This window comes from Mustela lutreola, chromosome 11, assembly GCF_030435805.1.
Source record: "Mustela lutreola isolate mMusLut2 chromosome 11, mMusLut2.pri, whole genome shotgun sequence".
Classification (NCBI taxonomy): Eukaryota; Metazoa; Chordata; class Mammalia; order Carnivora; family Mustelidae; genus Mustela; species Mustela lutreola.
The window spans coordinates 24,488,653-24,516,071 of NC_081300.1; the positions used below are offsets into that span (position 1 = coordinate 24,488,653).

The following is a 27,419-nucleotide window of genomic DNA, read 5'->3' on the forward strand; positions in this document are numbered from 1 at the left end:
ACACTTTGGACTGTGGGGATGAGGGGAACATCCTCTGGGTAGTGCAGCAAAAACTTAGAGCCTGGACCCCTCTCAGCGTTATGGAGCAGAGTAATACCAACCAAGACTTGAGCCCAATAGAGACTTCAGCTTCTACCTGGCCTGAGTCACTGTTAACCCGGCTTCGTGCAACTAAACCTATGTCCTCCCCAACATTCCCCAATGTCCAGCCACCTGCCCTATTTCCTAACATAACATTTCAAGGTACTTCTGCAATTTGAATAACTTTCCATTTTGGGATGCCTGGGTGGCTCAGTCAGTTAGGCATCTGCCTTCAGCTCAGGTCATGACCTCAGAGTCCAGGGATCGGGTCCCACATTGTGCTCTCTGCTCAGCAGGGAGCCTGCTTCTCCCTCTCCTTCTGCCCCTCTTCCTGCTTGTGTGCTCTCTCTAATTTTTAAAGATTTTTATTTATTTATTTCACAGACAAAGATCACAAGTAGGCAGAGAGGCAGGCAGAGAAAGAGGAGGAAGCAGGATCCCTGGTCAGCAGAGAGTCCAATGCAGGGCTCAATCCCAGGACCCTGAGATCATGACCTGAGATGAAGGCAGAGGCTTTAACCCGCTGAGCCACCCAGGCGTCCCTCTCTCTAATCTTCAAAAAAATAAATAAATTTCCATCTTGTTCTTTAGTGAAAGGAGTTATTGTCCACTTCCTACCTATAATTAGTATTAAACAGAGAGTAGAGCTTATTTGAAAGTAACTTTTTGGCAAACCCCAGGCTTGGGCAGCCATAATTCTTTCAAATATTAAGAACTGAGATGCCAGACCACAAAGCATTGTACAGATTTTTATTATTTTACTATTAAAATTTTTCAATCTCAAAATTGGTTAATTTTAAAATAAAAACTAACCATATATTTGTTTTTATACACATTATATACACTTGAGAAATAAATAGTGTTGTAAGTGTTAAAAAAAAAAAAAAAGCATCATTATATACAAATACGGCTTCAAGCCAAATGTATAAATACATGACCCACCAAGGAATTGATTCCTAAGGCTTTCATTACTAAAAACAGAAGTCAGGAGTAATCAGGACACACAGTCAATAACACGGGCTCCACTTTGGCTAGAAACCATTCACAGAAGCAACAGAGGAAGCACACAATTTAAGAAAACAACCTTGAATCAGACTTAACTGGTTACATCTTCGAAAGTTGGGCATTGACCAATGATAAAACTTTGGCACAACACAGATGATAGATGGCACAACTTCGTCCTTTAAAAACCTCAATCTCAATACAAAGAAAATCACTTTTCTCCCCCAATCTGACATCACATCTTCCTCCAAATAAATCTCATCCATAAAAAGCCCAGCCTCTGGGCTTTCAGTTGCTTTCCTGGTTATATATTAATAAAAGGGTTTATGATTTTATGGAGGGCTCTAAAAAACAATTCCTTGTTCGACACATCTGGGGCACACTGGTGGGAAAAGGCTACGGACCTCTTGATCAAGTGGCAGAAATGAGCACACTACGGACTTGCCTCCCAGAAGTGTGGGTCGTCCCTGACTCCACCGCCAACTTGGAATATAGTTCCGGACATGTGGCCGAACCCCATGAAGCCCCAGTGTTGTCAAGCAGAGACATGAGCTGCCCTGCACCTCCCGTTGTGAGTCCCTAGTTAGGCGATGCACATGCAAATCTTTGGGAAAGTATAAAACACTTTCCCAGATATCACATATATTCATTCATATTAAGACCAGGACTTGAAGGCTTTTCTGAGCTCAACACAGAGAAGGCACGGTTAGTAGAGGAAGGTAGTCCAAGAAGGAAGAAGCACTCTATTAAATCTTAGTGACGGCTCTGCTCCACAGGGGCTGGTTTCTGCAGGAACCGATCTGTAGAACAGATACATAACGCCTTCTATCTTCCTAAGCGGAAAAGATTCTGCTCTGAAGCCGTCACATTTGGCGACTGGCCACCCTTCTGTCCCCAGCACGTATGGCACTCTGCTTGCCCCCATGCAAGTGATCAAACATGTCACTTTTCCTGAACTGGCTGAAATCCCTGAATGCCTGGGATCTCCAACTCTCACACCCCGTAGCCCCCAGCACCGCCCCCCTGCAGTGTCCCTCGTGCCCTTCACCGCACGTATACCCCTGGATCACCTACAGTGGGAGTCTAGAAATCCCAACCCGCTCAGATTCTAAGTCTGGGGAGGTTTATGAATGTGTCTCCTGCCATGTGCTAATGAGGGTTAAGTGCTTAACAAACATTTGTCCAATCAAAAAATAATCAACAGAAAACCGAGAAAGCCAATGATGTGTGCTTTAGAGAATGAGCTGGAGAGCAGGACGGAATGGCTGAAATGTAACCAGTAGTGATCAGTGCAGCCCGCGGAACCCCAACAGTGAGGGCCTCACCACCACCCCAGATCTTCACCCCCTCTCTCTGGATGAACGAAGTCACAGGTCTGCCATCCAGACACGAGTCAGTTCCCAGCACAATGACCGCTCCCCACTCTCAGGTCAGGTTTGGCAGCTGACAGCCTTCCACGTGCTTCCACAAGTGTTCTGTATCAGGGAAAGCACGGATTCATCTAGTCCCTTAGAAACCAGCCCGGTGTGCACAAGAGGCCCCGGGCCTTTGACTCTTTGCACACGGGTCTGGAGTTAGAGCTATTCTAGAGCAGCAGGAACAGCAGGAACAGCAGTGCATGGTCCCCTCTGGTGAGAAGTCCCGACCGTCATAGGAGGTAAGGTCGTGGGCCCAGCCAAGAGACTCTTCCGGGTGCTTGAGGACCCGGAAGGACCCAAGAGGGGTCCTTCCATCAGGGGCGTCCTCAGCCGTAACTTTCCTCCGCGTCCCTGGAAGGTGTGGGTGGGCGGGCCTGGCTGGCCCCTCAGAGAAGATCCGTAGCGAGGCTGTAGGGAACCCTGTAAGAGAGGCGCTCGGTCACTCGCTTGGCAAACACGCCAGCCTGCGCTGAATGTGTGCTCTGTTCACCTCAAGACCAGGGTTTCTTACACACCTGTCACACTCTTTCACTTGCTTCCTATTCAGAACAAGAGAAAAGGGTCCCGAGTGCCTCCTCCTCTCCCTCTCCCCCTCTCCCAACGAGCCATGGATTCACTTAGAGAAACACAACACTGGGGCAGTCTCTGGCTTCCTCGCTCCTTACACCTCAGCGCTGGCTTGCACAGGCTCAGCACAATACTCATCCGTGCCACACACACACACACACACACACACACGCCGGGAGAACTATCCATGAGTCCTCTTTGCCTTGACTTTGAAACATAAGAGAGACTATAGGATGGCAGGAAGGGAACAAGACAGAATCCAGCGATCTTGACTCGAATCTCAGCTATGCAATCATGCAACGGAACTTCCCAGAACCTCAGTCTCTTTATCAGTGTGAATAGGTGATGAGTATCTGTATCGGGGGAGAGAACACTGAAGGCCCAACCTACGTCTAGGGATGTCAGGACCTCCTGGTGCTAACATATTACTCGGGTTTCTATTATTGCTTTCTGTTCCTTTGAGGGTAAAAGAATGGATGCCTTGTTGTCTCAAGGAGGCAGTAGGAGGTGAGTTACACCATTCTCAAGTGTCGTAAAGTTCTGGAGCGAAAAAGAAGAATAAAATGTCTTATCATAAGATACGTTATCATAAGAATAACGATAAGAACAGGGATCCTCACTGGGCATGTCCAATCCACAGGACTGTTCTGAGGATTGATGAAATCAGTATTGGGGGAAGTGCTTGGAAATGTATACATTTGAGCACAAACATAAAGAACTAAAATTACTATTAGAGCCGACTATCCTACAGGCCTACACTGGACTGAGCAGCTTCATTAGCTGGGCAATTTTCAGATAGCTGCGTGTCCCATGATCACCAAGCTTGTGGTCAGGTTGGTGACCCTGAACAGGAGACAGAGCAGTGGGGATGCAGACTGGCCCCTGGGGCTGGCAGAGGGTTCATCACAGTGGACCCCAGCTCAAGGCGAGCAGGTGAAACCTCCACGCTCAAGAAAGACCACAGCCTTTAGAATCAAGCAATGTGCTTCAAATGTTTGCTCAGCCATCACCACTGGGAGGACCTAGAAAGAACGACCCAACTTCCCTGAGCCTCAGGGTCCACAACAGCACACAGGGTTAACCCCACCAGCATCATGGGGTTGATGACCAAAGTAAGTGAGATAGCACAGGGAAGGCACTGGGCCCAAGTGGACACATGCTGCGGGGTCGGTGTACGGTGACAGCATTATTACCCAGAGCCTCGGTTGGGGTAAGCAGTAGGGGCCAGCGGGAGGACCATATCCAACCTCCCCAGCAGGTGTTTAGGCTCAGAGGCTCTGGAACGGACTTCCCCTTTGGATGCACCTGCTGCCTCACACCATGAGACCAGCCTTCCTCGATTCTGAAATAATGGGACTCCAGCATGGGGCACTGGGGCACAAGATGGGCCTTCTGTCTGATTCAGTGCCACACACACGAGCATTCCTGCTTCTCAAAGACAGGGAGAGCTGCCAGCTAGTATCTGCTTACACCCCCCGGGGCTCCAGAAAACCTCAACCTGGGGACTGTATCTGGCACTTCTCCTTTCCCTCCCACCTCACTCCCCACTCCACATTGGTGCCTGGAAGGAAGCCAGGAGCCCTGGAACCTTCCCACAGCCGTGGTCACCATGGAGAAATTCATTCTAAGATAGCTTGATTCCAACAAGGCCATGGGCTGTGAAAGTCTTCCCGGGGAGGCAGAACAAGAGGCAGAAAGACACAACCACACTCTGACATCTTCTACTCCATGGATTGGTCCTTCTCCTGCCAACATGTCAGCTTCACAAGAGAAAAGATTGGTTGTACCGGTTTTGTTCGCTGCTGTGTCCCACGTGCCCAGAACCAGGTCCAGCACACGCTGGGGCACCAACACACACTGCACAGATGTCCGAGTTACCTGGTTTCATTTTTCATTCTCCAGCCATCTCGACACTTGTGGAACCAGAGCTCTCGGCCGGGGGAGATGCTGCTGTTCTCAAAGTCTTGCACACAAAAAGTTAATCTAAAAAAAAAAAAAAAAAAAAAGTTAATCTAGGAGGAAAGGGAAACCACCAATGTAGGCAAAACTGACTGGGCCTTAGCCAGATGGTGCTTTCTGGATCCAAAGTGGACCAAGCAAGGAAGAAAGGGTGTTTTCATCCTGCCGCAGCCTGACCCAGACCTCTGGACCTCCCCACTGCTGCTGCAAGAGTCCTAAACACATCTCCTGGGACACCTGTCATGATTGGGTTCATGCAGCTTTTCACCACGCCCCTTCCACTTTCTTCTGTCCATCCACCCAAAAATGACCTGCCTTTCAAGGCATAGCCTCTCTGAACCCTCCCTGACAGCCCAAGCCCTTGACCTTAATAGAAAAGCATATTGTTACCTAAGTGTTGTTTTTGCTATGATCATTACCTTGTATGGCATGGAGTTAAATAGGAACGTTTTGTCTTCTTTTAACACATTATACCCCGCCCTGAATTGCTCGTGGATACCCCTACCTGTGGTGGAACTCAGGATACCTCCAACGGGGTGCTCAGAAATACCCACCAACAAGCGTAACTGTATTCCGCAGTGAGTCAAAATCAAAGATTCAGAAACTGCTCAACCAAGATCATGGGAAAAATCAGTACTCAAATAACTGTTTGACTATAACTTAGAGCCAAACCATATGGACCCCGACAGTGTGTCGTTAGCATGACCCTATGACCAAAAGACGTATATGGGGCACCTGACCCTGATGTATGGGACATGATGACTGAAAGGAGAAAAGCCACATTCAGAACAGGTTTAAGAACCTTTACCAGGAAGCCCAAACAGCCCATAAACACACAAGAAGGGGACCTACCTCATGGAGATCAGGAAATTCAAACACATTAACACAACATTAAGAGACCAATTCACCCCCAACAGAATGGCGAGGGGCCCACCAAATGGAGATGAGGAGGAGGGAAAGGCAAACTCTTACTCTCAGACTGTTGTCTGAACACTTCGGAACACATCTCATCACGCTGGAGAACATATTTACTGTGACCCAGAGACAGGGGAAGCGCCTGAAAGGGCTCTGGCTCCCCCAGTTTCCAGGTTTCTAGGCCAGAATCACTCAGACAAGGGACCCTGGCCTCCGCCCACCCTCGGTCAAACTGTGCCCCCGGCGATGCATAAAAATGGGACACGGGAAGAACTGTAATAGAGAACACAAAACAGACTAGGTACAGAGACGGTGGAGGCTGCTTCCTCCCATCCCGAGGCTGGCAGTGACCTCCCAGCAGCCCACACAGAGCTGTGGCCAAGGAAACCCTCTTCCCTTTACCAAGGTCTCGCAGGCTTCCCTGACTTCTGCTTAGAAGTCCTGCTCAGAGTCAAGGCACGGTTGAGGGGCCTGAAACATTCAGGTCTGGAGCGCTCATGCCAGGCTGAAGTTGAAAACCATGGGGGATCTGCCAGCTGGCGTAGCACCGAGGATTCTGTTACTTAACGTCAGAGCCCCACCCATAACCTTGACTCACAGCCTCCGAAGGAAGGGTACAATGCTCTGAAAATCGGGTGCTGGGGAAACCAGGGCCTCAGGCGGACCTCATCCCTGGGGACTCCCCAGGCTTGCTGCAGGAGTCTTCTCTGGACAGGGGCAAGCAAAGATAGGGGCACGCACCCAACAGCACACCAATGAGCAAGCCAGTGCTCCTAAGGGATCCTATCCACGAGAAGCCCTCCTTCCTCTGGGCCAACACAGGGTCCGGCAAACACAACCGAGGCTGGAACCCAGCCCCCACGTTGCCCACCCCCTCAGCCGGGGGTCTGGAATCAGGACACAAGCCACACAATGGTCGACAGAGGTCTCAATGCAGAATTCCCTTTTCCTCACAAAGGTGTCTGCAGTGTTGGCTAGGTGCTTGGGGCAGGGCAAGGTTGGAAGTGCGTGCTCAGCAAAGGAGAGGACACGGCGCAGAGGCAGACGCCTCTGCTCACGGTTGACACAAGGCCCTTACCTCCGCTGAGTCTCCCCAGACTTGACCCGAATGCGCCGGATATTCAGCTCCCGCTCGGAGCTGCGGGAGTAAGAGAGGTAGCTGCGGAGCTCCTTCCACAGGTTGTACCAGGACTGAGCTGTCCCCTCCCAGGTGAGTTTGATCTTCAAGAGGTCTCCCAGGTCCTCCTCGGTGTAGACCAGGAAGGTGTTGGTGGCATTCAGCCCGATCTGCTCCACTCTACAAGGGGACACCGGGGCAGGCGTCACTGACCTGCTGCTGGAAAACTGTCTCTCTGTGTGGGCTGATACAGTGGCCGCACCTGCCACCCGGGGACCGCAGAGAAATGGGCCCATAGACACTGGTCTCCCGCTAAACTCCCCAGCCCTTCCTGCCTGTCCCTCTCATTTGACACTTGGGGGCCTGTCCCACCCCATTTGTGTGTGAGAGCGAGTGCACACACATCTGATCCCCCAACTAGACCCTGAGCCCTAGGAAGCAAGTACTTTGATGACATCACTTGGTAATCCCAACCTTGCGTGCATTCGACAAAATACACACCGATTGCTATGTGCCCTTCCCACAGACAACTAGAAACGGTGCAGGAATGGCGTTTATGTTCCAAATTTCCTATAGCCTCAGGTGTCAGGCGTTGCCTGAAATGAAACAGCAGTTTCTATCCAGCCGACCCAGCAGCTTCTCATGCTGTTGATTCATCCAAGGGCCTCCCTCCCAGAAAGGGTCTGAGTCAAGGGGTTGGTGGAGAGTGTGGACCACAGATGCTCTGGAGCCACCCAGCCCCTCCCCTGCACACGTTTGCACATTCCCACGCTCACACGTTCTTAGAGTAACTTGTTCCTGGACCTGAACCTATCAAAGGGAGCTTGTGACTTACATTTCCAAAGGCAGAAGCTGGGAGTCGGTGCTTGTGCCATAAAGGGTGACGTAAAAGTTGGGTTCGATTTCTCCCATTGTCTTGTAGCTGAAGATGTGGATTTTCATCTGATAATGGTAAACTGCAGAGATAGCAGAACAAAGGCATTCCTGAGTTTTGCTGGCCATCTCTGCACACTCCGACTCCAACTGAGTCACCCAGCACACCGAGTTTTTGAGGGGCTGACGTCCCTTTGGTCCAGCCCGGCCTCCAGCCTCCAGCCCGTCTCTGCTCTTGTTCCATGCAATGGCACAAGGGATCACTGCAGTATCCAATGAGCCCCACACTCGGAGTTCAGGGAATGTGGAGAAGGAGGGGGAGTTCCAGCCTAGGAACTCTCAGAGCCGGAGCCATGGGACCTTGAATGAAGGACCAACGTATTAACTCTTTGAACCCCAGCTTCCTCGTGTGTAAAATAACACCCACATACCCCTCTGGTCTTAGAGCATGTTCCAGAAATGCCAGCCAGGACCGATGCCCTGTCGGCCCCATCTCAGATGTGTCGTGACACTCAAATGAGGAAAGTATGACATCGCTTTGCAAAAGGCCAATGCAAAGACATGAAAAAAATACTATCTTCCCACAAATTCAAGAGACCGACACTGCGATCAGGGAGGGACGCTGCACATCATGAAAGGGGTCCCCACCACTTATTTTCATTGATGAACTTCCCCCGGGCACACACAGCGTGGTTGGCAATGACCTGAATTTTCCCTGTGCTGGCCCCATTTCCCGGGGCTGGGATGTGTCCGGTCCATAGCATGCTACTGAGAAGAAAGGGGAAAATGAAGGGCCTCCCTCAGGGTGCCGTGGGGACGGAGGGTTACCTCTGAAGGGCATGCCTGCCCGGGTTTTGAGATACATTTTGCTGTTCCTCTTGCTTCTCGTCTTCTTGGCATTGTAGCCGATGCTGTTACACCGGTTCTTCCGGCAACTGAGACAGATCCCCTTCTTGAAGCGGTTTGAGTCCGTGCACTGGAACGCAAAACTCGGCTTGTCCTGATTCACCAGGGAGTCCACAAAGAGGTGTACGGCCCGCTCATGCTCGCATTTCACCACCTCCGTGATTGCTGGAGGAGCGAGACACAGGGGACACGCAGCATGAGCCTCTCGCTAAATAGAGACGGTGGCCCCGAGGCCCACAGAGGTCAAGAACTTCCCTCAGAGTCACACGATCGGTGTGAGTGTGATTTGGATTTTCTGGCCCACGGCACATCATTATCTCTTGTAACCGGAAGCTAAAGCCAATGGTTCCATAAATCCTAGGACCTTAAGAAAAATTTGACAAAGCCGTCCCACCCCTTCCTCACCGCGGGCCTTAAGGAATGCCGCCATCTGATGGGGGTCCTGGCATTGACCTCCAAGCCTCGCGGGGGCTGCTTGAATAGGATCGCAGTGGGAGAGGGCTACAGTCTTACGATAGAAGGAGACGTAGCAATACTGCCAGGACCCGAGGCAGTGAGCGAGCAGGAACCCGGAAGAGACGGGCCACTGCGGCCACGCATCAGTTTCAGCAGCAAACTCAGTTCAACTCAAGACTGCTGAGAACAGGCTCGGGCATTTAGAAGGTAAATCATAAGTGAATGGAGACATCATCTTTGTTTTCCTTCTTTAAAATGTCACAAAAAATCAAATTTTAGTGCATCCATTCTGTATAAGATTATATACTCTTTAAAAAGAATAAAGAAGAGGGGCGCCTGGGTGGTTCAGTCAGTTAAGTGTCTGCCTTTGGTTCAGGGTCCTGGGATCGAGCCGCACACTGGGCTCCCTGCTCAGTGAGGACCCTGCTTTTCCCTCTCCCTCCAACACCTCCCTGCTTGTGCTCTCTCGCATGCTCTCTCTCAAATAAGTAAATAAAACCTTTAAAAAAAGAAGAATAAATCAAGTAAATCTATGTACTCTGATGCTAAAGGAAATTATATATATATATATATTGACCAAGAAAGGAAAGTTACAGAACAATGTGCGTTCAAAAAATATAATTTCTTTCTCTCACGTGCACACGCACACACACACACATACACGTTTTCAAAGAAGAAAAGATTGGAAGGACACATACAAAATTGTTCCTATTGGCTACCTCTGAAGAATAAAAGAGGGAGCAGTTAGTTTTTGCACCATGCAGTTCTGCATTGCTTGATTTTTTTTTTCCCCAACAAATACATATTCCTTTCCTTATGAAAAGAATTTAGCCATTAGTAACTGGGACCTCAAAGCATGAGAACGCCAAGCAGAGCCCCACAGATGGCTATTAACAAGCCTATAGAAGGACCAACTGTACAAGGGATTGGTAGCCCCCATGGGGGTGTAGGGGGCATTATGAAATGAACTGTTGGGAGCACTACCAGCTGGGGCTGATTTGGGAGGAGATGTGATAACCGAGTCAAACCTCTCCATGAAGCAGAAAATAAGGAACTCACTTCCATATGCGATTGACCCCAAGACGTCATTGAGCCCACAGCCCGGCTGGAAGTCACCCCCGTTAGGGTAGATGTCAATGTGGCCCACAGGCATCTGAATCCCGATGCTCAAGCCGAAGGAACGTGTGTAGGTGTGGAGGACGTCCACGAAGTCCGCATCATCAGGGGACAGCCTCTTGTGGATGTCCACCCCTTCAAACAAGGGCCCAGCGGGATCCAAACCTACAGCAGAAGGGGGAGCCAAGACCAACTGTGTCAGGTGTGCCAAATCCATGAGTCCTGAGTTACAGGTAAATTCACATGAGCACAAGGAAGGCCTTCTCGGAGCCAAGCGCTGTAAATCTGGAACCGCGTGATGCCTGCCCTTGGGGAACCTGCGCTTTCTTCTGAACCCCTCGCCTGTCCTCCCACCTCAGCAGACAGAAAACCGGCTGCCGGGTTCCCCATGACGTGCAGCTCCCAGGAACCCCAGCCCGTCACAAATGGAGCGGTTCTAGAAAGAACTCAGGCTGGCCAAACTAAGCCATTCGTCCCATTTTTTCTGCCACTGAAAACCTTCCAAAGCCTTAACTAAGCAGGCCTTTTACAGAATGACCAAGCTCCCTGCGTGTTCTGGAGGGAAGACTCAGTTTATCCAAATAGAGCTATTTGCATGTGGACTGACTCTTCCCCTTCCTTTAATGATGGATCAGGCCCAAGGGTGGAATGACGAGATCAGGGGTGGGGAACCACACCGGACACACTGAGATCCATATCGCAGGCCCCCAGAATTCCCGTATTCTGCAGCAAGAAGGTGAAATCTTTTTGCCTGCAAACTTCCCGCACTGAACAGGCAAACAGCAATGTAGCAAGAACTGGTTCTCACATTTGAAAGAGCGCAAATATCACTGGGAGCTTGTTGAAAATTCAAATTCTACTATGCAGCTATTTAAAAAAAAAAAAAATCTAGAAGGAGGGGCATCTGGGTGGTTCAGTTGGTTAAGTGTCTGGTCATGATCCTAGAGTCCTGGGATCCAGTCCCACATGGGGCTTCTCCCCCTCCCTCTGCCTGCTGCTCCCCCTGCCCTGCTCTCACTCCCTAAAATATTAATAAAATATATTAAAAAAAAAAAACTCTAGAAAGACCACACAAGCTACTGGCAACCTGTGTATATGTGCTGCAGGTGGAGAGGGTAGGGAAGGAAAGCAAGCAGGTAGTAGCAATAAGAAAAGAGACTTATTTTGGAACCACATGAATGGAAACCGTTCAGAAAGAAGAGTTTGCAAAGCATGCGATGCAGATTCCCCAACCCCCTCAAGATTCTGATCACCAAGCCTGGTGTGGAGCCCCGAAATGTGTATTTATGCCCCCAGGTGATTCTAAAAGGAGGTAGTCTATGAACTAGATCAATAACATTGAAACTGAACATCTTAATCCATACAGTTCATGCGAGATATGAAGAGATTAAGGCCTTGTCAGTGTAAATAGCAGCCGCTATTACCAAGCTCAAGTAATTATGGGAGCCAAATTCATGCCAGCCTGAACGGCCTGAACGGCTCTCTGCCCTACACACACAGGGAGAGAGGCTGGAGAAAGCTGAGAATACTGAGCACGGTTTAGTCTAGAACAGTGGTTCTCAGCTGGGAGTGATTTTGCTCCTGGGGGGACATTTGACAATGTCTGGACACATATTTGGTTGTCACAGTTGTGGGGGGAGGGAGAGAAGCCACTGGCAGCTGAAGGGTGGAGGTCAGGAAGGCCAATAAACATGCATCATTACTCGGGTCAGCTCCCACGACAAAGAATTCGCTGACCCCGCATGGGAACGGTGCTGAGGCCAAGGCACCGAGGACTGGAAACACCACATCAGAGGGGAGTTAAGACTAAGAGCAGAGTCGTCAAAGGAAGACATGGGTGACAGAACCCATCGGATCCCAGCATAAGAGAACCAGGGAGCACACTGTGAGGCTTGAATCACTGCGGTGATTTCAGACTGAACAACAGGCAGAGCTATTGTCTGAAAAGGACAGTAAACTTATGAAGCGTGTCACTCAGGAGAACTGGAGAGACTGAAAGTTAGCAGGTTCCAGAAGAAGGTTAGAGAAATGCCCGTATGACCAAGGCAGAAAGGAAGCCCTGGGCGGCCTGGTGGTTCAGCCGCAGCCCAGGGCCCCAAAGGAAGACGGCACGAAAGCAGTGACCCCCGGCACAGCCCACGAGGACGTGGTTCAGAGGCTTCCGAGGGCTACAGTACCAACACAAGCAGCCTCCCCCTGCCTCTTGCTATGTTTTCTGGAAGAAAGAAAAAAAGAGAGAGAGAGAGAGAAGACCATTCTGCTTTGCAACCAATACAAGAGAGGGGCTCTTTGCTTGATGTGAACAAAAGTCTCCACCAGACGGTCAGTGCCATGGAAACCAAGCTGGACTGGAGGAATGCGGGCGGCTGACAGGGCTTCTGGAGAAGATGGCCTGGGGGGGGGGGCCTGTTTGGGGGGCAGGCTGAGCCTTCGCCTACCCAGACTCACCCAGCCTGACACAGAGCCAGGGCTCACAGATGCTGGGGAAAAGTCGCACTAGGAATAGGAAGGAGAGCTTGTTCCCACCAAAAAAAAGAACAGGTGGAGAACCGCCCCTTCTTCCATTCAGTCAGAGCCCTACCAAAGTGTTCTGTCCAGCAAACGGAACACGCACATGCAGGTGCATACACACCCGGGAAAACCTCGGCACTCAGGCCTGGCAGGGCAGGGCCGGCTGCATTTCAATCGCTGTTTTATCTCCACCCACAAAAGAGAGGTGGGATGGCCTAGTGGCTAGGTACGGGTTCTGCAAGCTGACAGCCTGGGCTTGAATTCCTGGCTCTGCTACTTCGGATGTAAGACATTGTACCCATTATTTAAGCACCGAGTCCTAGTTTCCCATCTGTAAAATGAAGCCAAATGACCCCTTTTGCCCCATTGCAATGTGTCTTAGAAATAGCATGAAGTCCTCCTCACATCTGAGGTACTTGACATTAGGAAGCATCTGGCCCAGTGTCGGTGCAGAGAGGACACTGAATTCATAGTTCTTGAATGAACAAATGAATCTGCTTACTTGTAACTGACTAGACACAGGTTCAATTAGAAATCTATGACCTCTTCCCTACTATCACACAGACTTCTCTCAAAAGGTAAAACTCGGGCAAACCCTAGTCCACAACTCTAATTCAAGCAAAACTAGGGTTCAGGCGACCCACTGTTGGCCTCCATACAGCAGCATCATGGGTCTCAGGACCCCACACACGCTGCAGTCTGGTCCTTCTACTAGTTGGGACCACCCGGTTCCCAGGCCCATGGGAAGTCCACCAATGAAGAGGGAGGGCACTCCCTCATTGGACCTCGGGCCTCCCCCATTGGACATGCACAACAGCACACATCAGGTGAGCCACATACCCTCTGCAGGGTTGCTTGGCAACTGGCCAGAGGGTACTTCTTCCCACTGTGCTCACCCAGCGCCTGCCCACAGGGAAGGCTGGAGAAAAGGGGCGTGCCCGGACAGGGAGCTGGCTCTCAGAGCACTGATTAGCATTCGGCTAGCAGAGCCTGCATCTCAGCAGCCGCCACCCAAACAGGCAGTGGTAAAGAGCTGGAAAACTTCCCTAGGCCCATCTCATTTCAGATTCAGAAAGACGGAACGGGAGGATCTGTGGCTTGTCATTGCAGCCAATGACCCTCCTGGGCGGCGGGGGGGATGGGGACGTGAACAAGGCTGGTCTCGCTCTGTAGCATCGTGCCTCTCCCTGGGGGCCAGGGGAGCTGCTCGGACAATGGACCCCAGAGGGGCTTACAGCTGAACAGCTCTGCACCAGCAACCGGTTAATGAGCAGTCACATGGCCACACAACCACTATCCACCTGGACGCTCGCTCGGGCTCCACCGGCTTGGTAGACAAAAACAAGGTTCTCAAGCTATGCTGAATCAAATAACTAGATCCAAAGGAGTGTGTGCACATGTGTGTGTGTGTGTTTGTCTATGTGTGTGTGTGTTAGACTGAAGCCCAGGGATGACTGGAGGTAGGCCAATAAAATTTCACAAATACATATGTTTTTAAATCTACTCCACCAGCATGGTGCTAAAACCTGAAAGTGTGCCTTTACTAAATCGTTTGTTAGCTAAGGACTCCCTTCTTCCTCTTTTAAAATAAAAACACTGCTGGGAAAGGAATGGATCCCATCTCTCCTTCTCAGGGACCAACCAGGTGGGCCCTTGGTATCTTGGAGGTGAGAGAGAAGCTGTGAGTGAAATGAGTCTGACATTCTGGAAGGAAGATAAACGTTTAGCGCAACAAATGTGCTATTAATTTCAGCCTGGGGGAAGCACAATAATGGGAAAGAAAATCTTTCACACTTTTCCACTCATTAGATGATTTAATCCAAACACACATCAGAAGCTCAAAATGGAAAACACAATTTTTTTCACTGACGACCTGGGTACCAACATCAGAACGGCCTCTTTAACGACAAAGTTGGAGCATCCATTCTGAACAAAAAATTACCACTAGTAAATGCTCCAGCAAAACATTGGGGAAAGGCTGTCGGTGGTGAAACAGAAATAAGGCAGAATTCAGACTAGAATCCGCCACTTGTTCATTTCCCTGGAGACCCTGAGCATCACTTGTAGACAACGGAGAGAGACTCCGGGGTTCACCCCTGCTCGCATGTAAGCTATTAGCTGTTCGCCCCCTGCCTGTTGGACTAGACCAGAGGTTTTCGAGCTGTGTTCTCTGGTGCTCTGGGACCCTGAGAGTTCTCTGAGGAAGGCAAAGGCCCCATAGCAAAGCGAACACTACCCACCATCTATCCAGCTTCCACCAGAACATCCCTTCTACCTGTTTCATATATCAGGGTCCCAACAAGTTCAACTTGAAAGAAGGACTCTGTGTCTAAAAAGAACACTGGAAAGCTCCAGATTAGATATCCTCCGGGTCCCTTCCAAAGCTAACTGTCCATGGCTCCCTTATGCAGGAGCACTCCGGTGCAGGAAGCCAGCTTGTCAGGGGAGCCGAGGGAGCTGGGAGTGAGCCCATAGTGCAGGAAGCAGAACCTACCTGTGATTCTGCCCACCGTGCCTTTCACGAAGTTGCCAGCATACCCAGCCACGTGAGCGCCGAGGCTATAGCCAATCAAGTGGACATTGCCAAGAGAAAAATCATCCTTCTCCTGTGGGAAGTCACAGAAGTGACAGTGAGTGATGTTGTGGTCCCGAGCCCACAGGGCCACCAACAGTTCAACAATTCTACGGCGACAAGGAAGAGCCAGAGGAACTGGGGACAGACACTGGCCAGGGCATGGCCTGCACTGCTGGCAGTGAGACAGAGATGGGATGGCACCAGAGAAGGGGAGGGCAAAAGGACTTTATGGCACATTAAATGCTGAGTGCTGAGTGCTGAGGGCAGGGTGGAGGTTACGACTAGAAGTCACATCCCTGATCCTTGGGCTACATTTCCATTCTGTCGGGCACTATGCGGGGCACCCGACTCACTGGAGACTAAGCGCCAGCCGTGGCCTGCAGCAGCCTGCTCTCTCCCCACCTCTTAGGCCCCAGGAGCTGCTGGCCTGCTCACCGCAAGCCCACGCGGGATACCCAGAGAGAGGGCACTTCCCTGGCAGGGTGAGGACGTGGGCCCTGGACCCCACTGCTCAGAAACCCAGCTCTACAAAACCTCCCAGGCAGAGAGCTTGGGTACTGCTTACCCACCCTAACCAGACTGCTGCCAGGATTCATCAGACTCCATGGGCAAAAGGAAGGTCAGATTAGAATTGCCCAGACCATGAGGTCACTTTGCCAGTACACCCCTGCCTCTGGGTGAGTCCACTGATCTCAGGCAAATCATTAACCTCTACAGAGTAAATGTAAGACCTTGAGATCTGTTTTCTATACTTAGTATTTTAAGTGTGGCATTAGACTGCGTTTGTTGGAACCAACCCTCTCCTTCCCCTGAGGAGAGCCACCCTTCAGAGAAAAAGAGCAGATTCAGGAATTTTTCAAGATTTCAGGCTGGTCCTGGCTCCTGACTATTCCCAACCTGAGGGCATGAGCAAGTAATGACCCATCAGTCAAATTTTCTTCCAGCAAATAAAGCAACAGGCAAGATCCAGAAATAGATCAATAACTGAAACGCTTTCCACAGTTCCAGCATTCAAGCGTTTCAAGCAATACTTAACTCAGTAAAAATTTGAATCCCAAAGACACTCATAGGCTCCTGGAGTTCAGAGTAACACAGTCTGAGCTGTATTTTCTTTCCTTTTTTTTTTTTTTTTAAAGATTTTATTTATTTAACAGAGAGAGACACAGCAGGAGAGGGAATACAAGTATGGGGAGTGGGAGAGGGAGAACAGGCTTCCCATGAAGCAAGGAGCCCGATGCGGAGCTCGATCCCAGGACCCTGGGATCACGACCTGAACCTAAGGCAGCCGCTTAACAACTGAGCCACCCAGGTGCCCCTGAGCTGTATTTTCTTAAGAAGGTTCAGGTTCGGGGCGCCTGGGTGGCTCAGTCGGTTAAGTATCTAAGTTCGGCTCAGGTCATGATCCCAGAGTCCTGGGATTAAGCCCTGCATTGGGCTCCCTGCTGGGGTGGGGGGAGTCTCCTTCTCCCTCTCCCGCTCCTCCTGCTTGTGTTCCCTCTCTCGCTGTCTCTCTCTTTAAAAAAAGGGCGGGGGGGGGGGCACCTGGGTGGCTCAGTAGGTTGGGCCTCTGCCTTCCGCTTGCTCGCTCGGGTCATGGTCTCAGGATCCTGGGATGGAGCCCCACATTGGGCTCTCTGCTCCGCAGGAAGGCTGCTTCCCCCTCTCTCTGCCTGCCTCTCTGCCTATTTGTGATCTCTCTCTCTGTCAAATAAATAAATATAATCTTTAACAAAAAAAAAAGAGAGAGAGAGAGAAGGTTCAGGTTCAAGATCTTGTTCTTCAGAGTAATTACCTGCAGCCAATCAAGCATCTTTGCCACACTGTGTCCCACCACCTTGGTGTTATTGACTGCATCTGTGTAAAGCTGGTGGGCCAGGGGAAGCCAGTCAACCACGACGACATTGGCTTCTTTCTCTCTAGTCTGCAGGGCTGACACCAGCTTGTATAGCCAATTTTCAAACATGCCACTCATCTGCAAAGAAAACAAGACATTTTTAAAAATTCTTCCTATGGGCTTCTTGAGTCCTGATGAATATGGAATTCGGTTCCATGAACTTCTCCCCATCCAGTTCCAGAACTTTCACAGTGGCGGCTAAGACAATAAACGTTTGCACATGAGCACGGCTGGCCACAGGCAGGATCACTATGTGTTTGTGTTCCATTGCTCTTTCTATCTTGCTTTTCCTATCAAATCTTCATAGCCGGTGTCTTGGGCTGCCACCCACTGTCCAGTAGGGCCACTATGAGGTAAGTGTTGGTGGCCATTCTGGCCTGAGGTTAGCCTGAGTCGCTGTCACAGACAAGCAAGTGGCCCCAAAGGCAGCTGGGAAGGATTGCCCTGGAGAATTAGCTTCTCTCTCGGAGACTCAAGGAGATGCTGCGTCCTAGGCAAATGCAGAGTTAACAGATGACCCCTTCCCACAGCCCATCTCTGCCACCCCTCTCGATTCCAGAGTAGGGAAGATATCTCCCTGGAATCCCAAATTAGAACTCAGAACACATTTTCCCACAGAAACAAAGCTATAAATAGGGCCTAGGTCCAGTTGTAAACCTATCCACATGTACAGTATTCGATAAATAGATTTTCTGTGCCTGGCCTGGGAACCCAAACGCCATTTACCATCTTGCTTCTATGGGAAACTGCTGTTCCAAGCTCCAAACAGATTACAAAAGAACTTTCTGGAATGCAACCCATTTGTAAGTTGTCGGCAGTTTGTATTTGCATTTTGACAGGGGGCCTTAAAAAGCTTCAATTGTAGGATTCTACTTGTAAGCTGTGGTCTGAGGATGGATAGCCAGGCCCTCGCCATGCCTCCAGGCACATTAGGTAGATGCCGAATTACCCACCCTCCAACCCCACTCCCAGGCCTGACCCCAGCAGTTGGTGATAGACCTAAAGACCCAGAAAGCATGTAACGGATATGAATTTCTCATCATTAAAAAGAAGAATGTCCCCTCCCAATTAGCCCAGGCAGAAACCTGCTCACTTAACGGTGTCATTTTCCTGCAGACCATCATTATATGATTGAATAAACCCCCTCACTGGTCAAAAGCTTCTAAAGCTGAGCATTAAAGCCCTTTTTTGTTGAAGTTTGTCATGGGCCTTTCAATGTGAATTGCCCAGCTAGGGCACATAAAGAGCCCCAATGCCTTTAACCAGAGCCATCTCTATGCAAACAGGAGGGCACCATGCCAACGGCGGCCAGTGAGCCAGGCCAGCTGGCTCTTCAGAGACTCTCAGAGCCAGTCAACTTGCTGCCGTTCAGCTCAGCTCTTAGGGAGGGACGCCCCCCCCCATCCCCCGCAAGGCAGTGGTTGACCAATGTAATTAAGTGTAATTAGAGGGCCCCTTAAGAGCCAGTGGAGCTGGGCTGCTGCCTTCAGGAGAGCCACTTTCTGAAAGCCCTCTGTGTGCTGGCATTAAATACCACCCTGCTGGAGTCCATATTGCCCCCTTAGTGAAGGGCCCATTACATTCTTCACAGCTGTCTGCAAAACAAGCAGCCCACAAGAAAAGAGGGAGAGAGAGACAGAATCGGGAAGCACCAGTCTTCTTTTTAATTGACCAAAACAAAGAAAACCAAATCTGGTGTCAAGCTGCAGAGCTCCCTCATCCGGGCTCACCGTCCATCCATGAATGATGAAGAAGGTTTTGGCAGTCATGTTGAAGCCACAGTCTTCCAAGGGCTGGTTGTGGCCGAGTGACAGGTAGCATCCTTCATGGTCTGAGTCCCCAGACGTGCGGAGGTTGAATCTTACAGGAGGTTTGGCAGAAACCTGTATATGGCTGGATTTGAGGCCCTCATCTGGGGGAAAAAGAACAGCATGTGGGTGCATCTAGCAGGCCTGGACAGCGAGAGATCTGGGGTCTAGTTCTAGTTCAATCTTGAGCACATTATTTAATCCTCTGGGTTACAGTTTTTATTCCCGCCGAATGTTTTCTCCTTAATTCCCAGGAGAGTTGTGAGGAGAGGATAAAGGGACAGCTCTTCCATACTGAAGAATTTTAGTCACTAATCCTAATTACAGTGAATTACTGTGACTCTGAAATAAACAGGTGTCTCTTGCTTTCCTTCCTCTTCCCTATCAAATGAGTTCTCCTTCCCTCAAGTGACAAATTACCAAAAAAATGTTCTAATTTTAAAGGACTCGGGATATTGGAATTAGAGGTAAGAAGCCATCCACTATCATACAATGGGCTTCCCCTAGCATTCCCAGCTGGATTCCGACGCTTACTCCAAAGACCTCCTACACCCTCAGGACTCCTTGCCGTGCCAGACACGAGCCAGACGTTCTTCTAGTTTGTTAAATAAATGACTGAAGCCACAGGGGAAATCCGTAAGAGCAGCAAAACCGCTCCTTTCTGCTCCGCTGCTCACACACAGCGCCCAGGTCTCAAAACACAGCAGATGCCCATGAGGTCTCTATGGCCTCTTAACTCAAAGTGCTTTATCGCCATGCTGTTGCGGGACAGTCATAAAAGAACCCCACCCTGCATCATCCAGACATCCAGGAAACTATCCCTTGATAACAGGCTAGGAAATGAGCAAATCAAACTCTCCTGTCACCTAGAGATCAAAGGAAAAAATACCGAATGACCCCTCCAGGAGTTTCACTTATCCCAGAGCTAAGAAGCAAATGGAATCATGGAAGAAGAGACCAAAATGGTAGAGAAGGTGGCGGTGGGAAGGAAAAGAATACACCAGATGTAAAAGGATAGAGTTCCAGAAAATGCGACTAAATATACATGAGCAGACCTCAGGTTAACTGTCATTAAAGTCATGAACAAAAGCCCAAGCAGCAGAAATTTGAACCATGGGCAAAAATAGTCAGCCTCCCCAATTCCCACCCAGGTAGCCAATCACAGAGACCAGATGGGGAAATTGTAGGAGAAAAGGACATAAGTCTTTTGGCGTTCCTGGGGCAGATTTGTGGATAAACGCACATATTGACATAAAATGTTCCCCTGAGTACCTGGTCTTCTCGGACCCCAGAGATCTCCAGCTTAATTCCTACTACTTTCAGCCTGGGTCAGCTCAGCCTCTGGGACTTCAGGATTATTCTTGATCCATATGCCTTTACAGCTCATTCTCCTACTTCCTTCAGTTCCTTACTTGGTGGTCAACCTCACAGTGAGGGAAGCCTGACTACCAATTAAACATGCACCTCCTTCCCCACCAGCACCCTGTTCCCCCTCTGCTTTACTTTTCTCCTCCAGAGCACCGTGTATGTATTTTAATGAGTTTACCGTCTGTCTTCCCACTACTGAAACGTAAGCTCCAAGAGGCAGAGATCATCTGTTTTGTTCATTTTTGTATTCCCCCCACCCCCTGCCCCCAAAGACTGCCTGGCACTAGGCAGGCACACGATAAATACTTTCTCGACTCAAAAGAATGGCCCGCAGATATTCAGAATCACAGAACACAGAAGTTGGATGGAACGTCTGCGTTTTACAGGAGAGGAGCTAGGGCCGTGACCAACTCCAGGTCACAGTTCTAGTTAGTATAGAACCTGCGGAGCTTTCCCATTCATTCAAATTAACGTGCCCCTGAGTGCATAAACTGACATGGGCCAACAGCATGCTCATGATGGCTCAACATAGCAGGAGAGTAAGTAGATGAGATAATGGGGTGGAGTTGAGGGCATGTCCCCTCTCCCCTGCTTAACTAATTGACTTGGCACCCCCACACCTGACTGGTGACCTCATTCCAGCAGGGCAATCTCCCTCTAATGAAAGAGACCGCCATATAGAACTCAGAAAGAAGAAAGGCCAGCATCTGGGACGAAGGTGAAGAGAGGTAGGTAGGAAGAGGAAGAGCGGTGATTGACAGGGTGTAAGGGAGGAGGCGGCCAACCCCCCGGGGGGGGGGGGTGGCCCAGCAGCTTTTGGTCACAGTCACAGTCGCGTTCGTTACTCAACCAAATGCTCCCGGCAACCGTGAATCAAACCACAGCCAGTTACCCTGCTCCCTTAACTTTCCAAATACCCAAACCCAGAGTAGAAGGAGGGCACCAGGTGACTGAGCTCTAACAACCTACTCGCCTCGCAGAGGACAAGGTTGAAGAGCGGCCCGCGGCCGACTCTGCCGGTTGGACCGCACGGATCCAGGGCACCTTATCATGGGAGGGGGTGGGGCGAGAGGGTGAGCGCGGGCCTCTCGGACGCCGGGCCGGGGACCTCCCCGGCAGAAGCGCCAAGGAGCAAGCGAACTGCAAAGCTGATTAGGAGGAGAGACTGGGCAGTGGAAAAGGCAAGAGGACTTTGCGGGCACCAGGAGGGGCTGGAAAGGGGTCGGCGGGACAGAGAGGGGACGTGGCACAGAGAAGTTGGGGGGTAGGGGGTGGAAAGAAGAGTAAGTGCACGTTACCTTGCAGCCGTCCCTCCGGACCAGGGGGTGTGAGGCTTCCCGCGGCAAAGCAACAATAGACGCTCCAGAGGCAGAGCAGGGGAACGGAGCTCCGCATCCTTCCCCTCCACACCCCCTTCGCCAAACAGGACTGAAGCAGACAACACCTCTCGGGGTTTCTAGCAGTCCGCGCGGGTAAGACCCCACGGGGGCAGCCCTCTCTTGGCCAGAGAGTGGTGGCCTTGGCCCGCTGAAGGTAGGTGAAGGTGGGAGTGAGAATCTGGCTACTCTGAGCCTCGGGGAGTGGCGGGGAGAGTGAAGGGGCTTCAACTGAATCTGCCCCCACCCGTGCCGCCCGCCCGGGAAGCCAGGACTTGCCGCTGTCACTCCCCGAACTCCCGGCGAGGTAGTTTTTTAAAGTATGGGGAGTCATCTGACCCATCGCCAGATGGTGTTTTGCATAATTTATTCCCGTCCCCGGACTCTGATTGGTCACACCTTCGCTGACGCCAGAACCCAGGCTCCCCAAAGTTTGAATGAAAGCGCCGCACACCCACCGCGTGGACCGTCCGCACGCGCGGCCTCGCTTCCAGCCCCGCCCGCTTGGCTGGCAGCCGAGCTCCCGCCACCCCACTTCCTCCCAGGGCGGGCTCTCGGACCCCAGGTTCTCCGCTCGCCCCCGCCGCCGCACTGGGGACACTGCCCCGAAACACTGCCCCCGCAGGGAATGCGATCCCCGGAGAAGGCGGGTTATCCTTCCCCAAGCGCAAAGCCACCCACCCCTGCGCTCGACATGAGCCTTCCGCGCAGCCAAGAGCAGGAAAGAGAGTCACCAGTCACCTTGGGTCCCTCTCTTCTCGAGCTCCCCTCACCCCCAGCGAGGCCCGCGCGCGACAGGTGCGTGCAGAGTGATCCGACAGTAATCGGGCAGAGCTGAGAGGCTGTGGGCTGTGGCCCGGGCTTTTCGGGATCGCACAGACCCTTTCCGCGTCATTGCTCCGCCACCAGCAGTAAAAACTTCGGGAAAGGCGCCCAGCGTCTCAGGTCGTTCCGTTGGTCCGCAGTACTCGGGTGGTAGCAGCTCCGTGGTCCGCAGCTTAGGGATGTTGGGGAAATTAAGAAAGATAATGTACACCGCTTAGCGCGGGGCCTGCCTAGTGGTAGGATCTCTCTAGCCTTGGGGGTGGGTTGCCACAGGGATACCAGGCGACATTCCCCCAAAGGAACAGTGAACCAGACTTGGAGGTCTCAGACGCGGGACCAGCGCCAAGTCTCGGCGGACGCGCGCAACTACCTGTTGAGTGGAATTAAGCAGCAGCTTCTTCCTTTCCTTGGTCGCTTTTCCCCTCCTGTCCTTCCCTTTGTTGATCCGCGTCCCTCCTCTCCCTCCGGTGCTGGCTCCGGTTCCCTGGCTCCCCAGAGAGGCCCCGGGACTGAGAACGTAGAGCGCCGGAGACCTTGGTGGTGAGTCTGCGGCAAACGCCCGAGAGCCAGAGCTGAACCTGAGGCGGCGGCCGGAAGGCGGCAGGGACAACTCGGGGTCCGCTGCGCCCCGACAACCCTCGGGGACGCAGAGCCGGTAGGAAGGGCAGAAGGCTCCACGACAGGGCTGGGCTCCGCCGTCCCTTCACGGTCCAGCCAGCCAGAGCTGGCTCTGCAAGGCTGCACCTTTGACCTCGAGTAACCCCACCGTCGCAGGGAACCGGTCCCACTCTTGCCTGGAGAGGAAGTGCCTGGGCAGCCTCGTGCCCCTTTCTTCCCGGTGTCGGGACCCCAGCCGGGGAGATCGGTGTGGGGAAACCAGTCCGTAGGAGCAGGTCCTGTTCCGGCCTATCCTTGTTACTTTTGTAACTTGGTTGCCAAGGGAGCACACTTTGTCCCTCCTGTATGCTATAATAAATTAACAAGAGGCAGGCTGGCTTTATTTTGTAGTATAAAAACGGGTGCACTTTATGGGATGGTAAATAGCACCCCCAATGCGTTCCTTCGGATCTGCTCCAGCTCTCCTCCTTTGGTAAACAATACACACAATCACAGGTACTACCTGCGTTTTGCAGATAGGAAAACTTAACTCATGGGGACAGGCTATGGGTTTGAAGGACGTTTTCACAACCAGGTTTCTCTCCTCTACTCTTAATTTGGCCAGTTGCCTTCTAAATATGAGTTCTAGGGAACCATGTCCCCCATCTCTCATGCCTCAGCCTCAAAAATCCCCATTGCTGTCCTGAGTGGCTCAAAGCCACAGTCCTGGAACCTTAACTGGATGATGTGGAGGGATGTGTCTTGGGGGTCTTTGCCACATGTGAGCTCCCCCAGGAGAACTAGGTATTCCTGCAAAGTTGGTTATCCTACCTGGGCATGGAGTGGGGGGGAGGGGACCAGATTTGACAAAGTCAATATCCTTTTTTTTCTTTTTTTAAGATTTTAACCTATCCACTTGACAGACAGAGATCACAAGTAGGCAGATAGGCAGAGAGAGGAGGAAGCAGGCTCCCCGCTGAGCAGAGAGCCTGATGTGGGGCTCCATCCAAGGCCCAGCGATCATGACCTTAGCCAAAGGCAGAGGCTTTAACCCACTGAGCCACCCAGGCTCCCCAATATCCATTTTTTTTTAACTGCCAAGACTGTGAAACCATTTAAGTTTTATTGCTGCCTAGTTAGAGTGCCCTCCTGTGTCTCTATATTAAAATATAATGTAAGAACTGCAAAGGACCTGATGAAATTACAATCACGGCATAAGAGTAATGTGTAACAACTGTTTGTTATACTTCATGCTTCCAGAAGCATGTTTGTTATGCTTTCCAGAAGAACCACAAGATCTAGGGAGCCTCCTGTGTGGAGGAAATTCCCGTCTGGGGAGTTGCAGCAGAAAATTCTGTTTGGGGGCGTCAGGGTGGCTCAGTCTGTTGAGCATCTGCCTTCAGCTCAGGTCGTGATCCTACAGTCCTGGCACCGAGTCCCGCATCGGGCTCCCTGTTCAGCAGGGAGTCCCCTTCTCCCTCTGCTTGTCACCACACTTGTGCTCTCTCTTGCTCCACTCGCGCGCTCTCTCTCTCTCTTAAATAAATAAAATCTTTTCTAAAAAAAGAAAATTCTGTTTATGTTGTAGCCAAAATTACGCTGAAGATAGTTTTGGGTAGTGTTGTTTGGGTTTGTTTGTTTGTGTTTGTCCCTCCTCTGCAAACCCACAAGCTTCCAAACCTGGAAATCTTTCACTTAGAAGACATCTAAAGGGAGCTGAGTAATTCTTCTTAATAAAGAGATGTTCCTGCAAATTCATATAGGCAGTTTACACAAGGCTGTTTGCCTCTTGCGTCTGTGCAGGCAGGGAACACGTCAAATACTGGGTTTAACCAGGGTGTTAGATGGTTTAAAGGAATATGCCTGAGAAACCAGCCAGGCCTGGCACATTATTTTGGGGAGAGACAGCAATGCTGGGCTACATTATCAGGGGGAGACCCAGGGAAAGGTTACTAAGCCCCACTCCCACAAAGCCATTTATTTTTTTTTTAAAGATTTTATTTATTTATTTGACAGAGAACACAAGTAGGCAGAGAGGCAGGCAGAGAGAGAGAGAGAGAGAAGCAGGCTCTGCACTGAGCAGAGAGCCCGAAGTGGGGCTCGATCCCAGGACCCTGGGATCATGACCTGGGCCGAAGGCAGAGGCTTTAACCCACTGAGCCACCCAGGCTCCCCCCACAAAGCCATTTAATTCACTGTTGGTGATCTTCTCCAATGAGCCCTAAATACAAAAACTAAATAACCACTGTGATACCAGCCAAGAATGTCAGGGTCCTGAGCAGGCCTGAGGGTCCGCTCCTCCCATGGGGAGGACAGGAGGACAGCACCCAGCACTGAGGAAGCCCAGCTGAGCAAACTGGGTGACCGCTGAGACCATTTCTCTCCCCCATCACTTCGGCACAACAGAACAGGGCGAAGGAAAGGCTGAGGCAGAGGGGCTCATGGCCAACTGAGAAGTGTGTACAGTGGTTCAAAGGACAGCCTGGAAGACTAGATTACCAAATTTTAAATGCTCTGGCATTTCTGAAGCTCTGGGGGAAAAATAATTTTTTTAACCTAATTCAAAAAGGTTCATTCATCTTCTAGCAAAATATACTACAGAGAATTGACCCCAGATTACCTAAAGAGACCAATAACCACAGTAACAGATTGATAGTGACCAACTATCCTATCCATATAGACCCCCAAAGTGCCAGGTGTATATGGTTCCCCAGATAAATTTGCTTAAACTACCAAACCTTTGGTTAAATCCGATTTTCCACCCATTCCTATATCGATACATCTACATAGCAGATCATCACTGGAAAAAATAAAAACAAAAACAAAACAAAACACAAGCTTACTAAATTAAAATGACAGTCACTAACCTCAAGAACTCTTTTAATTTTGCCTAACAATCAACTTATATTCCCTTCAACAACCTCCTCCTTCTACTCCTCTTAGACAACTCTCTCGCATCTCGTCTTCTCCCCTTGGACCTCCAACATCTCCTCCATCCCTCATCCTGATGATCTCCCATTTCACCAGGAAGATAAAAATCCATGAGAAGAGAACATCCACAATGCTCCACCATCACCCCCATCCATTTGTTTGTGTCTGTCCTCGTGTCCTCAGACCACTTCTTGTTGCTCAGGATGAACACTCTGTAGCGGTGGAAGTCCCCTGCCCTCCACTTAAATACCAGATGCCATCCCGAGGACATCACCCTAACGATTCCGCCTCTCTATCGATCATTTCCATGGATCATCAGTATAGAAACACCAGTTACAATTTCTCCATCTTAAAACAAACAAACAAACAACCTCTATCAACTCTACTCCTGTTTCCAAACTCACCTTGTTTCTCTGCGGCTCTTTACAGTAAAATTCCTTTAAGGAGTCCCCTTTGTTCCCTGATTCCAATCCCTCTCCTCCCATGCCCTCTTGAGCTCCGCCACCTTCCCACAATTTCTCTTGTCAAGGTCACCAGTGGCCTCCACACAGCCAGGTCCATCTCAGCCCTCCTCCTACCCCATCACGGCCACTCCCTCCTCCTAGAATACTCATGTGGTTCGTCCCTCCTCCTCAGTCTCTTTGCTGACTGACTCCTCATTGTTGGAGCACCTTAGGGTTCCATCTATGGAGCTCTTATTTTCATTTATTTAAAATCACTCACTTAATAATCTCATCGATTTTCACTCCTTCAAAGCCATCTATATGTGATTCTTAAATATGTACAGATATATACAGAGGTATAGATAGATAGATAGATAGAGGTAGATAGATAATAGATAGATATAGATAGATGGATTGATAGATATTGATAGATTGATTGATCTTCAGTCTGAAACTCCTCTCTGAACTCCAGATTTTTTCATCACTTAGATGTCTTCAAGGCATCTCAAACACACCATGTTCAAAACTGAATCCCTGATCTTTTCCCCCAAATCTACTCCTACTTTGTCTTCTTCCCAATTTTAATAAATGACAAACTAATCCTTTCAGTCACTCAGGCCAAGAACTGGAGTTGGCTTGGACGTCTTCCTTTTATTCTTGTCTCACATCCAACATTAAACA

General features: G+C 50.4%; 1 protein-coding gene across 1 annotated transcript; it reads right to left on the reverse strand.

The window, feature by feature from the left end:
* Positions 1 to 817: 817 nt before the first annotated feature.
* On the reverse strand, positions 818 to 22,405 carry LIPG (lipase G, endothelial type). Its single transcript, XM_059139925.1, has 10 exons — positions 21,865 to 22,405; positions 19,121 to 19,302; positions 17,289 to 17,468; positions 15,416 to 15,527; positions 10,354 to 10,575; positions 8,761 to 9,003; positions 7,895 to 8,015; positions 7,021 to 7,239; positions 4,947 to 5,051; positions 818 to 2,921 (listed from the first exon to the last, which is right to left on the reverse strand). The coding sequence occupies exons 1-10, from the start codon at positions 22,283 to 22,285 to the stop codon at positions 2,888 to 2,890; spliced, it is 1,839 nt and encodes a 612-aa protein (XP_058995908.1). The 5' UTR covers positions 22,286 to 22,405; the 3' UTR covers positions 818 to 2,887.
* Positions 22,406 to 27,419: the final 5,014 nt, after the last annotated feature.

What these genes read in the sequence shown, in the direction of transcription:
- LIPG (XM_059139925.1), bottom strand. Translation starts at nt 22,285, where the DNA reads ATGGGTCAGATGACTCCCCATACTTTAAAAAACTACCTCGCCGGGAGT. An exon ending in AGATGCTTGATTGGCTGCAG is followed by an intron (nt 15,528 to 17,288) that starts GTAATTACTCTG and finishes GACTTCCCACAG; the next exon opens with GAGAAGGATGATTTTTCTCT. An exon ending in CAGCTTCTGCCTTTGGAAAT is followed by an intron (nt 7,240 to 7,894) that starts GTAAGTCACAAG and finishes GTCCCCTTGTAG; the next exon opens with AGTGGAGCAGATCGGGCTGA.